This window comes from Salmo salar, chromosome 20 (assembly GCF_965601325.2).
Source record: "Salmo salar chromosome 20, fSalSal1, whole genome shotgun sequence".
NCBI classification, from domain to species: Eukaryota; Metazoa; Chordata; class Actinopteri; order Salmoniformes; family Salmonidae; genus Salmo; species Salmo salar.
Genome location: NC_138310.1, coordinates 64058896 through 64073449, shown reverse-complemented (window position 1 = coordinate 64073449; position 14554 = coordinate 64058896). Strand labels below are relative to the sequence as shown.

Sequence of the window (14554 nt, the reverse complement as noted above, 5' to 3'; positions counted from 1 at the left end):
CTAACATCTCTCCCTCTTTCCCTACCGCTCCCTCTCTCCCTCTCGCCCGGCCGCCAGCCAGCCAGCCAGCTAGCCAGCTTTTGGCTCCCGGTTAGGTATACAGGCAGCACTCGCCAACCCAGTGCACCCTCATGACAAACGGCCATTAAATTCTAATTAACACTACTTTGCATGCTTGAATAAATAACTGAGGTCAGGGGCTGAATGCATTATCACACGCCTGAGTAGGGTTTAGGGAACACTGTGCTGCTGCCTGTGAAGGGCTTGGCAGCACTGCCGAATAGAGGCCAAACCTAAGATTTCACTTATGGCACATAAGATTGTAACATTAGATGATACTCGTCAGTTATTGGAAAATGACAAATGTCTTCATGGCTCAAATATTCCATGGACAATAGGGCTGTTTGAGGGCTTACATGAGGTTGCAAAAGATACGTAAATAATACATGGAAACAATAATTGTGAAAACTTAGCAAAAAGGTAACACTTAAACTGAAATGTGTTTGGCAATGTAATTTGTCGGTAGAAAGTCAGCCAGGCATATCTATAATTTATCTGGCAAAAATGAATGTAGTGACTGAATTAGCAAACATGAGGGGTTGTGAAACTAACTGAGCTCTCCCTCTGAGGAATGAGAAAGAGCGAGAGAGAGAAAGGCCTACAGCAGCACCTAGATCTTCTGCACAGATTCTGTCAGACAGTAAATCTCAGTAAGACAAAACTAATGGTATTCCAAAAAAAGTCCAGTTGCCAGGACCACGAATACAAATTCCATCTAGACACCGTTGCCCTAGAGCACACAAAAAACTCTACATACCTCGGCCTAAACATCAGCGCCACAGGTATTTCCACAAAGCTGTGAACAAGCTGAGAGACAAGGCAAGAAAGACCTTCTATGCCATCAAAAGGAACATAAAATTCGACATACCAATTGGGATCTGGCTAAAAATACTTGAATCAGTTATAGAACCCATTGCCCTTTATGGTTGTGAGGTCTGGGGTCCGCTCACCAACCAAGAATTCACAAAATGGGACAAACACCAAACTGAGATTCTGCATGCAGAATTCTGCAAAAATATCCTCAGTGAGCAACGTAAAACACCAAATAATGCATGCAGAGCAGAATTAAGCCAACACCCGCTAATTATCAAAATCCAGAAAAGAGACGTTAAATTCTACAACCACCAAAAAAGGAAGCGATTTCCAAACCTTGGATAACAAAGCCATCACCTACAGAGAAATGAACCTGGAGAAGAGTTCCCTAAGCAAGCTGGTCCTGGTCCAGGACAGCAACACAATTAGACCCAACCAAATCATGAGAAAACAAAAAGATAATTACTTGACACATTGGAAAGAATTTATAATAAAACTGAGCAAACTAGAATGCTATTTGGCCCTAAACAGAGAGTACACAGTGGCAGAATACCTGATAAGATCCAAATTAAGGAAATCTTTGACTCAGTGAGCATAGCCTTGCTGTTGAGAAAGGCCGCCGAAGGCAGACCTGGCTCTCAAGAGAAGACAGGCTATGAGGTGAAAACTGAGCTGCACTTCCTAACCTCCTGCCAAATGTATGACTATCTTAGAAACACATATTTCCCTCAGATTAACAGACCCACAAAGAATTCGAAAACAAATCAAATTTTGATAAACTCCCATATCTACTGGGTGAAATACCACAGTGTGCCATCACAGCAGCAAGATTTGTGACCTGTTGCCACAAGAAAAGGGTAACCAGTGAAGAACAAACACCATTGTAAATACAACCCATATTTATATTTTTTTATTTTCCCTTTTGTACTTTAACTATTTGCACATCATTACAACACTGTATATAGACAATATGACATTTGAAATGTCTTTATTCTTTTGGAACTTTTGTAAGTGTAATATTTACGGTTATTTTTTCATTATTTCTATTTCACTTGCTTAGGAAATGTAAACATCTGTTTCCCATGAAAATAAAGCCCTTAAATTGAAATGGAGAATTGAGAGAGAGAGTGAGTGTGTATCTGCTGTCTGTCACTGCCTCCTCTCATACAGGGCTATTTTTAGCTCTGTGCTGAATCCCAATCATTGTGCAAATTAGGAAGGACACAATCATTTGGGCAGAAACTGAAAAACCCAATTGGAGTTGGCCAATTTGAGACTAATTCAAGTTACATGTTACAGCAACTGCACATAAATAAATCATCTCTACTCAATGAGGACATGATTCCATCTCCAGGAATGAAGATAATTACAATACAAAGATTTTTATAACATCAATTGATCAGCTGCAAGAGGTGCGCCGGCAATTGCCGACAACACCAAAAGCTTGCCTAATGTTGATGGTCATAAGCACCGCAGTGCAGGGTCATTTAATGGTCATGTACTTTCCTTGAGTCTTAGTTTCAAACGTAGTCCAAAATTAAAAGAAAGAATATCGAGGCTGCATTTTCTTCCTTGTTTCAGTCACCTGTCAGCCAGTCAGGTGGCAGCTGGTAGCTGTTTGAGAAACTGAAAACAGAGGGATCTCACTAATATCATTCAGCCCATCACACAGCAAAGCTGCCAGAGAAGAATTACCAAAACTATCTACATACATTTATTAAACCGCAATCATTGGTCTTGAGTATTATTCTGCATTAGTCAATTTGTTTCTTATCAATAAGCAGAGTTCATTATGTTTAGTATGCTTGAAAATAAATGAAGGAACGGCACTCAGACCATTACAGGTAAAATGCCATTAATCCAGAAAAATATGTTGTCTAGGGAATGTGTTTGTCTGGGTTATTGATTGCACTGCTTACATTTTTCAAATGAATTCTGAGGACAAAGCTGCTTGTCTGCTCAACCCTCATACTGTATCTGTGATAATCACCATCTCTCCTCTTTAACTTTCACTTTAACAGTGAAATGGTTTTTCTGAGTAGTGTTACAAACAGGAATCACAGATGACAAGGACTGTCTGTTGTCTCGGTGCTTATTTGTCTGCAGACTGACAAAAGCCTTTGAGATCCAGACATAATAATCAAATGAAAATGTAAACAATTCAACAGTGACCAGTTCAATTTACAATATCACTTCTGAAATACAATACATTTCGCCTATCAAAGAAAATTCCACCCAAAATGCATGCAGAGCACACAAAGAGAATGGTACAAAGCTCTCCCTCACCCTCCATTTGGCAAATCTGACCATAATTCTATCCTCCTGATTCCTGCTTACAAGCAAAAACTAAAGCAGGAAGCACTAGTGACTCGGTGAATAAAAAAGTGGTCAGATGAAGCAGATGCTAAGCTGCAGGACTGTTTTGCTAGCACAGACTGAAATATGTTCTGGGATTCTTCCGATGGCATTGATGAGTACACCACATCAGTCACTGGCTTCATCAATAAGTGCATCGGTGACGTCGTCCCCACAGTGACTGTACGTACATACCCCAACCAAAAGCCATGGATTACAGGCAAAATCCACACTGAGCTAAAGGGTAGAGCTGCGTTTTCAAGGAGCGGGACTATAACCCAGAAGCTTATAAGAAATCCCGCTATGCCCTCCAACGAACCATCAAACAGGCAAAGCATCAATACAGGACTAAGATCGAATTGTACTACACCGGCTCCGACACTCGTCGGATGTGGATTTTTTTTTCTCATTTTGTCTGTCATAGTTGACGTGTACCTATGATGAAGATTACAGGCCTCTCTCATCTTTTTAAGTGGGAGAACTTGCACAATTGGTGGCTGACTAAATACTTTTTTCCCCCACTGTATATAGCCTCGCTATTGTTATTTTACTGCTGCTATTTTATTATTTCTTACTTTTATTTCTTAATTTTATTAGGTATTCTTCTTAAACTGCATGGTTGGTTATTAAGGGCTTGTGAGTAAGCATTCACTGTGAGGTCTACACCTGTTGTATTGGGTACATGTGACAAATAACATCTGATTTGAAAAACTATCTTTAGGTATGAGTTTCATTTGCGCATTGTTGATATTGTCTTTAAAAAAAATTGCAAGTCAGCAATCAAGTTTTGAAAATATATGACTTTCAAAATACAGAAATACAGAAATACAGCAAAATGCATCATACCCGCTGTATTTATGTATTTTGAAAGTTATATACAGTTGAAGTCAGAAGTTTACATACACCTTAGCCAAATACTATTAAACTCAGTTTTTCAAAATTCCTGACATTTAATCCCAGTAAAAATTCCCTGTTTTAGGTCAGTTAGGATCACCACTTCATTTTAAGAATGTGAAATGTCAGAATAATAGTAGAGAGAATGATTCATTTCAGCTTTTATTTCTTTCATCACATTCCCAGTGGGTCAGAAGTTTACATACACTCAATTAGTATTTGGTAGCATTGTCTTTAAATTGTTTAACTTGGGTCAAACATTTCGGTAGCCTTTCACAAGCTTCCCACAACAAATTGGGCAAATTTTGGCCCATTCCTCCTGTCAGAGCTGGTGTAACTGAGTCAGGTTTGTAGGCCTCCTTGCTCGCACATGCTTTTTCAGTTCTGCCCACAAATTTTCTATGGGATTGACTTTGTTGTCCTTAAGCCATTTTGCCACAACTTTGGAAGTATGCTTGGGGTCATTTTCCATTTGGCAGACCCATTTGCGACCAAGCTTTAACTTCCTGACTGATGTCTTGAGATGTTGCTTCAATATATCCACATAATTTTCTTTCCTCATAATGCCATCTATTTTGTGAAGTGCACCAATCCCTCCTGCAGCAAAGCACCCCCACAACATGATGCTGCCACCCCCGTGCTTCATGGTTGGGATGGTGTTCTTCGGCTTGCAAGCCTCCCCCTTTTTCCTCCAAACATAACAATGGTCATGATGGCCAAACAGTTCTATTTATGTTTCATCAGACCAGAGGACATTTTTCCAAAAAGTACAATCTTTGTCCCCATGCGCAGTTGCAAACCGTAGTCTGGCTTTTTTATGGCGGTTTTGGAGCAGTGGCTTCTTCCTTGCTGAGCGGCCTCTCAGGTTATATCAATATAGGACTCGTTTTACTGTGGATATAGATACTTTTGCACCTGTTTCCTCCAGCATCTTCACAAGGTCCTTTGCTGTTGTTCTGGGATTGATTTGCACTTTTCGCACTAAAGTACGTTCATCTCTAGAAGACAGAACGTGTCTCCTTCCTGAGCGGTATGATGGCTGCGTGGTCCCATGGTGTTTATACTTGCGTACTATTGTTTGTACAGATGAACGTAGTACCTTCAGGCATTTGGAAATTGCTCCCAAAAATGAACCAGACTTGTGGAGGTCTACAATTTTTTTCTGAGGTCTTGGATGATGTCATGCAAAAAGGCACTGAGTTTGAAGGTAGGCCTTTAAATATATCCACAGGTATACCTCCAATTGACTGAAATGATGTCAATTAGCCTATCAGAAGCTTCTAAAGCCATGACATCATTTTCTGGAATTTTCCAAGCTGTTTAAAGGCACAGTCAACTTAGCGTATGTAAACTTCTGACCCACTGGAATTGTGATACAGTGAATTATAAATGAAATAATCTGCCTGTAAACAATTGTTGGAAAAATGACTTGTGTCATGCACAAAGTAGATGTCCTAACCGGCCTGCCAAAACTGCAGTTTGTTAACAAGAAATTTGTGGAGTGGTTGAAAAACTAGTTTTAATGACTCCAACCTAAGTGTATGTAAACTTCCTACTTTAAAATTTTTATTTTACCTTCATTTAACTAGGCAAGTCAGTTAAGAACAAATTGTTATTTTCAATGACAGCCTAGGATCAGTGGGTTAACTGTCTTGTTTAGGGGTAGAACGACAGATTTTTACCTTGTCAGCTCAGAGATTCGATCTTGTAACATTTCGGTTACTAGTCCAACGCTCTAAACACTAGGCTACCTGCTGACTTCAACTGTATCTTGAAAACTTGATTACTGACATACACAACATTTGTTTTAAAATAGTCAAAGTTTTAGGTCCCATATTCCTAGCACGCAACAATTCCATCATGTTTATGTGTTATGTGTCACGCGTGTGTGTAGGAACGGACCAAGGCGCAGCGTGAGGATCGTTCCACATCTTTTATTCGAATGTGAAACTTTGCAAGACAAAACAATACACTATAAACAAAACACAAACCGTGACGACAGAGGTGCAACATGCACTAACTCAAAAATAATCTCCCACAAACACAGGTAAACACAGGTGGGAAAAACAACTACTTAAATATGATCCCCAATTAGAGATAACGGTGACCAGCTGCCTCTAATTGGGGATCATCCAAAAAACCCAACATAGAAAAACAGAAACTAGAACCAAACAACATAGAACTAAATAAACTAGATAACCCCCCCCCTCAGTCACGCCCTGACCTACTCTACCATAGAAAATAAGAGCTCTCTATGGTCAGGATGTGACATTATGACTCTACAAACATGTTGGATGCATTTGCTGTTTGTTTTGGTTGTGTTTCAGATTATTCTGTACCCAAACAAAATGGTAAATTATATATTGTGACATTTTGGAGTCACTTTTATTGTAAATAAGAATAGAATATGTTTCTAAACACTATTACATTCATGTGGATGCTACTATAATTACAGATAGTCCTGAATGAATCGTGGATAATGATGAGTGAGAACGTTACAGACGGACAAATATCATACCCCCCAAAAATGCTTGGGGGTTTGATATTTATGCATCTTCATTTCAAAATCAAAATGCTGGAGTACAGAGCCAAAAAAACTACTAAAAGGACACTGTACATGCCTGAAGTCTACTTCTGTCTCCAACCTAGGGTTTTGATCAAGTGGAAATTGAAGAGCGAAAGACCGCATGTAACCCCTAAACCCCTGATGTTCTTCACTTCAATGAGGAGATAATGTTTTTAGGAGAAGCTGAAACAGAAATACTGTATGATCATGTTCCAAGTACATATGATATGGAATGTTTGGTAGAGCCTCTGCTAAAACGGATGTTCCCATCTCCTCTTATCAAAAATGCAATTTCCTTACTTATCCCCAGCTGCCTTTTGGTAATGAAAGACTTTCTATAGAGAAAAGAGGAAAAGGGTATGTGGCAGAATCCTAAGAGACAAACTAAAAAAAGCTACAGATCCACTCAGAGCAGATCTCAAGTAACGATGAAGCAGATAAGAAGAACATGTGTGAATATAAGAAAGATTACAATAAAGTCTATATCTAGGCCAAGTTGTTTTACTGTAAAGAAAGTAAAAGGAGAAAAGATGTCCTATCTACAAACCACAATGACACAGAGATTACACACTACAGTCAAAGGTGCAACAATATTGAAAGAAAATAGATCATGGAGATATGGAGGTAGGAACAGTAACCCTTACATATTGCAGTTTGCCATCAATCTTGTACCAGTGTGTTCAAGCATTGCAGGGTTCAAATGAACTTCACGAGCAGAACAGCGACCAAGGCTGGGATGATGGCCGTGGCCATAGATTTGCCATTAGCTCAGCGAGGGATAATCACTCACATCATATTGTGACTATTATGACAAACTGAAAAAAGGACTGCAGTTACAGCTACTTACAATTCAATTAGTCTGTTAGTTTCAAGGAAATCTATTGTCGATTATAAACTGGGGAGCAATGCTTTCCTCTCAATCATATTACAGCATATCATGAATAATCTGCACTGCACAACTGGTGACAGAATGAAAAGCTTCCTGCTACAATGTACTGAGGACTATATTAACCTTCTAAGAACAAGTTTCCCACTGGGCACAAACCTCATTTCAACGTCTAGTTTTCATTTCATTTTGGTTGTGTCAACTAATGTCAATTCAACGCAAATCAACAAAACATTTCACCATGACATTGTATTTAGGTTAAAAGTTGTGGCTTGTTGCAAATTCAATCAGTTTTCCACGTTGATGCAACAACATCACATAGATTTTTTGTTGTTGAAATGACGTGGAAACAACGTCGAATCAACACGTTTTTTGCCCAGTGGGTTATGAGGTCTTGAAATAATCTATCTGTCTGTCTCTCTCTATGTCTGTCTCTCTATCTGTCTCTCTCCCTTCTGTTGCATCTCTCTTTACTCATTGAATCAACTGCTAATTGAGCTGAATCAGTAAATTAGCAGATGCAATTGCGACATGGCTGGCATGTGATCTGGATAGGGTTCTACTATACAGAGCTGAGCTCCCTCTCCTAACACCTGGGCTGGTTCAAAACATACTGTCCATGTGTGTCCCAAATGGCACCCTATTCTTTTGGTCAGAGCCCTGGTCAAAGGTAGTGCACTATAAAGGGAATAGAGAGTCATTTGGGACACACACACACACTGTGTTTCAGTCAGCAGCCAGTGGCATAAGCGCATGTTACTCTAGAAATATGTTTTATTCAAGTGCATTGGGTAGTCTCCCTACATGTTTTGTTGATGTTGGTATTTATAGGATCACATCTCATAGCTGTTGTGTACTTATTGTACCCGCCAGGTAGGACATTAGCCTCCCTCCTGTAAGGCAGGTGGTGAGGGAGATTCTTATAATTGTATTGTTTTCATTATAAAACTCATTTCAGTTCTACCTAAATTCCATTACTGGAAAGCCTGGTAAAAAGTAACCTCGTCCCCAGGCTCAACTGCGAGAGAGAGCCGGCTGGGTGAACGAGACTAAGTAGTAAGACCATAACTTGGCCTTATTGTATGCAATTTAATTCTGTCTCTGGTGTTCAGTTCCTGAGATTACAGTCCAATCATCAGCCAACCAGCAGTGACTGTATAAGACAAATGAGACTAACCTCAATAACTTATGTGACCTTGACTTCATGGTTTTAATTATCTCCATAACAAATCATTGCACCCCTATAACAAAATCATCATTGTTGGGCACAACGAAAAGAGACATTGGGCACCACCAAGAGTCATGCATAATTTGAGTACTGCTTGACTTACTGAAACTGGATAATAAAGGCCTACAATGGGTATTTTATTATCATTCAGCTCACGAATATGACCAATTTACGTCACGTCTCCAGAGTCGAGTCAAGGTTAAATATATAATGGAACAGTCATGAAATATTAAATCAATTCAAAAAGCATAGCTAACACCGTCAGAGAAAGCGTTATGATGAATACAAAACTAGGATGGGTCTGACTGGGTCACTCTAAAGAAAACTCACCAGTTGCTCATCAATCTTTTATCACTCTACTTTCAGGAAAGTTGGACAAAATCAGACAGGGTCTACATCCCAATATAGGCCTACACCCTATATTCCCTACATAGTGTACTACTTTTGACCAGATCCCCAGTGGCCCTGGTCAAACGTAGTGCACTATTTAGGGAATTGGGTGCCTTTTGTGACACAACCCACGCTGTCCAAAGCCCATTGCTTCATGTGTTGTTGTTGAGGAAGTCACTATACCACTGGACAGCACACAATCTGTCATGTGAACGTTATCTAATTAAATTCATTAGACCAAAGATGGGCCCATGTACTTCACACATAGTCATGTTTTCAAGATACTTTATTGTGTTTTTACCTATACCTCAAACACATTCATTCAACAGCAACATTTATTTAGGATTCCACCATCTCAATCATCTTCCATTGCCCCTTGCCACCTTCTTCCTCACCTACCATAAGACTTATCAAGGTGCAATGGAAGGTGATTTAGAAGGTGGAATGCTGAATTGCATTATAAAGGTGAACCAAATGTAGTCTACACTGAACTTTTCATATTTCATTATTGCACTGAATCATGAAGAATAGACTATCAATTTCCATAATCAACAGAACACATCTCCCTGGGGAATGCTATATAGTGGCCTTGATACACTGTATTCCTTTCAATTGTATCAATGTGTGCATTGGTGTTTTAGTAAGCAGGGGTGGACTGGCCATCTGGCAGGGTCAATGCCAGGGTCGATTTCTGGTCCCAGTCCGCCCCTGTCAGTAAGTTATTGAACCCCATGGTGATCAACTGGATATCAACCAGGTATAATGAAACTGCAGTTAAAACAGTTATAACACCTTCATTACAACATTAATTTAACTGTATCACCTGCATGTTAGCGTTTTTCATAATGAATCTTGTTCTGGAGGCAGCTCTGCAGTGGTCACTAGCTGGCACAACCATAAAGTCATAGAATCTCAGTTTAAACATAACCCTAACCGCAATGCTAACCCTAATGCCTAACCTTAAAATAAGCCCAAAAGGCTATTTTTTGTTTTCATACATTTTTACAATATAGCCAATTTTGACTTTGCAGCTGGCCTATCTAAGAGGAACTCGCTCAGTTCTGCCTCCAGGACAAGACTCATGACAATAAACGTCGACCTGCGTATCAACTCGTGTGTCCAGTTTTACTTGTGGAAAGTCCAGTTTTACTTTTCTAATACACAAATTCATACTGTTAAATATTTGTGTGGACAACAATAGTCCAACTAATTGCCTACTAATAATAGCCTATCCACTAACAATGTAATTTTCCTTGAATGCATGCTTGTTTTTTATTTATTTTTATTTTACCTTTATTTAACTAGGCAAGTCAGTTAAGAATAAATTCTTATTTTCAATGACGGCCTAGGAACAGGCTTGTCAACAAAGATTGATGAGCGTTTGAGTCTCAGGAACTGAAAAGGGTTTACCCAAATAATTTGATATGCTCAATATATGTGATTAATGAGGTCCAAATCTAAGTTTGGCGCGCGCTTTTTCACGTCGTTAATGGTCAGGATGACGGATTCACACCTTAAATGTGTCAAAATAATTTACAATAAACGTACTCAGACAACATCGACAAAACACTTCACACCGTTTGACAAACATCTCAGAGGACACGGGTTGCTTTTTATTCGGATAGACTAATGAACGGTAACATCACGCATTCCAACAGATTGTCAAGAAGAGCCAGTGGGCTATTGCGCACATGCATCGTTTTACATGATTTAGGTTGAGACGTTGACTTATGCGACCTGATAACCTCATAAGCTTTGACACCGGAGGAGACATGGTAGGCTATATAAAAAAAATATTGAACCGAGCACCTTACCTTTCCCTCTCGTTTCCTTCGCCATCCCAACCTCTATGTCTCTACCAAGGTAGGTGCGGAGTCACCGGGATGTAATTTTGTTAGATAGTTTTAACCGAGTGGGCGCTCCCTCCCTCGTCTCCGCACCTTGACGCCAGCCAGGCAGAAGATAGGTAGCCCTGAGGCAGTGAGGTTGCGCTTTTTCTCTCGTCTTGAATTCTGCAGCTGAGATCCTCTGGCTCATCGGTGACAAGACCCACATCCAGTGGATCTGCCTCTTGTACTGAACATACTTTCAGTTTTTGTATCTGTGCAGACTTTGCTACTGCCCTCCCCTCCACTATCGTCACATCAGTAGAAGTGTTACAAGGACCAGTGTTAGACTGCCTCCAGTGGCTCGCTGGTGTGCCACCCAAGGGCGTCCGTTGTATGAATTGGCTCTGCCTCCTGCAGTTGGGATTCCAATAAAATAAATGAGTCGACAGTGACACATTGATGCAAAGTGAATTGCGTGGGATGCATTTCTAACCATTGACGTGAGGTCTAGTTGACGTGAGGTCTAGAAATAAATATAGCCCAATTGGAAAACGACACATCTACAAAATCGCACTCCTAGCTATTAAATTAGGTAGTTACAACTGTTATGATTGTAGAGTACAATAATAAAGATAACATAACCTATAAGCCTATAAACAACAGACAGGTTAATGTTTCAGTATGTTGAACCATAAATAGGCGGCACGCAGCAGACATGACAAATAGCTTGACACAGGCTCTTTATTGACCTAAAAGACATGATGATGATAATGACTGTCTCCAAGCCACAGATGGGGGCCTAAAGGGCAAGGACCTAATCTCACCTTGTCATCACGCTAGTTTTATTTCCTGCAGCCTTGGCTCCTCCACAATGTTAGGTCAGAGACCCAGCTATAAAACATACTGGAACCAGAGTTCAACAGCATAGCATCGCAGCACATTCCTCATGGTCCACAGACGGCTCACATCACATCTTAGGCTTTGTGCGGAGTGGACTGTTGCATTTGTGAGAAACTGTTATTAGCCACATGGATCAGATGCATGCATTAATGGGCTGAATCCCAAATGGCACCCTATTCCCTACAAAGTGCACCATAGTGTGCACCATAGTACAATGTTGCCCTAGTCTGGTCAAAAGTAGTGCACTATAAGGGCAAAGGGTGCCATTTCGGATTCTGTCAAACTGTTATTAGACACATGGATAATCAGATAAGTTAATGGCTGCATTACTGTTAGGGGTGTAGCCTATTGTATGTGAACTGTAGAAACACAGCACAGGGGAGTAAGGCTGGCTGGCTGGCTTCAGACATTCAGTGCCTAATCGATGATGTTTTATAGATTTCCCTGCTCTGACATTGTCAAAAAACCTGGACTAACTCTCACAACAGGCTGTCACATCTATCAAACAATACGCTATATTCATTTAGATCACTGTCATATCTATCAAATAATGAGATATATTCATTTAGATCACTGTCACATCTATCAAATAATGAGATATGACAGTGATCTAAATTAATATATGTCATTATTTGATAGATGTGACAGTGATCTAAATGAATATATGTCATTATTTGATAGATGTGACAGTGATCTAAATGATTATATCTCATTATTTGATAGATGTGACAGTGATCTAAATGAATATATGTCATTATTTGATAGATGTGACAGTGATCTAAATGAATATATGTCATTATTTGATAGATGTGACAGTGATCTAAATGATTATATCTCATTATTTGATAGATGTGACAGTGATCTAAATGATTATATCTCATTATTTGATAGATGTGACAGTGATCTAAATGATTATATCTCATTATTTGATAGATGTGACAGTGATCTAAATGATTATATCTCATTATTTGATAGATGTGACAGTGATCTAAATGATTATATCTCATTATTTGATAGATGTGACAGTGATATAAATGATTATATCTCATTATTTGATAGATGTGACAGTGATCTAAATGATTATATGTCATTATTTGATAGATGTGACAGTGATCTAAATGATTATATCTCATTATTTGATAGATGTGACAGTGATCTAAATGATTATATCTCATTATTTGATAGATGTGACAGTGATCTAAATGATTATATCTCATTATTTGATAGATGTGACAGTGATCTAAATGATTATATATCATTATTTGATAGATGTGACAGTGATCTAAATGATTATATCTCATTATTTGATAGATGTGACAGTGATCTAAATGATTATATGTCATTATTTGATAGATGTGACAGTGATCTAAATGATTATATCTCATTATTTGATAGATGTGACAGTGATCTAAATGATTATATCTATCAAACCAAATCTATTCATTTAGAGTACTACCACTTTGAATATGCTGAAACTATGACACCCGCTGTCTATATGTGAAGAGCCCATTCAGATAAACAAAGTATCATATTCACCCCTACATGTATAGAAATCCTATTACCAAAGGACACCCATGTTCCCAACCCTTTCAACAGAAAACAAGATATTGTACTATAAAACGAAAACTCAAAGTAGATTCCCAACCTGAAGATCTCATTGTAGATTCCCAACCTGAATACAACCTAAAAAAAATCATTGTAGATTCCCAACTGAATACAACCTGAACAACTCATTGTAGATTCCCAACCTGAACCATCTACCAAGCGCAGTGGGAAACATGGGAGAGCAGTGCCTCGTTCTATCCTCTCGCTAACACATGACCACACAACAGGTCATAGCGTGGGATCAGAGCAGCACCAGCATCACTCTATCTGCAGCTCTGCACCCTGGTGCCATTTAATGACTATCGATGGAGCCAAATGCCTGAGGCTGAGCCATCTCCCTCCAATCTGAGTACTGGCCTGGCCACAGACACACTATATTACCCAACCCCATGAGGGCCCAGGCTATTTGAACCAGTCAGGATGACCAATGGCAAAATACTTCTGGCTCAAGACACTGTATTGTGATTCTAGCAGGAGAGTAAAAGAAAACAGCCTGCAAGGCCAGGAAGACAGCGAGAGATAGCATTGATTACACCCAATGGCCTCACTCACAAGAAGAAAAAAAAGGTAATTCAATTTAGGCAGAATAACTTTTTTCTTTAGAAGCAATCTCATCCTATGCCAAGGCAGTGTGCCAAGTCTACCTCAGGCTCTACTTTGAGCTGCCCCCCCTCTCCCAATCATAAAAAAAACAGTTTATTCAAAAACAAATATAAATACATGATTACATTAATCACCCAACATCAGTGCCTAACCTCACGAATGCTCTTGTGGCTGAATGGAAGCATGTCCCAGCAGCAATGTTCCAATATGAAAGCCTTCCCAGAAGAGTGGTGGCTGTTAAAGCAGCAAAGGGGGACCAACTCCATATTAATGCCCATGATTTTGGAATGAGATGTTCAGCGAGCAGGTGTCCACATACTTTTGGTCATGTAGAGTACACTGAGTGTACAAAACATTAAGAACACCTTTCCATGACATAGACTGACCAGGTGAATCCAAATGAAAGCTATGATCCCTTATTGATG

The 14554-nt window shown here is 39.4% G+C and overlaps 1 protein-coding gene across 3 annotated transcripts in view; it reads right to left on the bottom strand.

Moving 5' to 3' along the window:
• LOC106581175 (membrane-associated phosphatidylinositol transfer protein 3) overlaps positions 1-11349 on the bottom strand; it is a 129554-nt gene extending 118205 nt beyond the window's left edge. For 2 of the 3 annotated variants that reach the window (XR_001323028.3, XM_014163053.3), the window contains exon 1: positions 11007-11348. Coding sequence is in view for 1 of the 3 variants with exons in the window: in XM_014163053.3 (XP_014018528.1) it covers positions 11007-11031 (25 nt within the window). In the remaining 2 variants the exon portion in view is untranslated. Of the gene's footprint in view, positions 1-11006 lie in introns of all 3 variants that reach the window. The other variant, XR_001323030.3, reaches the window with a different exon arrangement.
• Positions 11350-14554: the final 3205 nt, after the last annotated feature.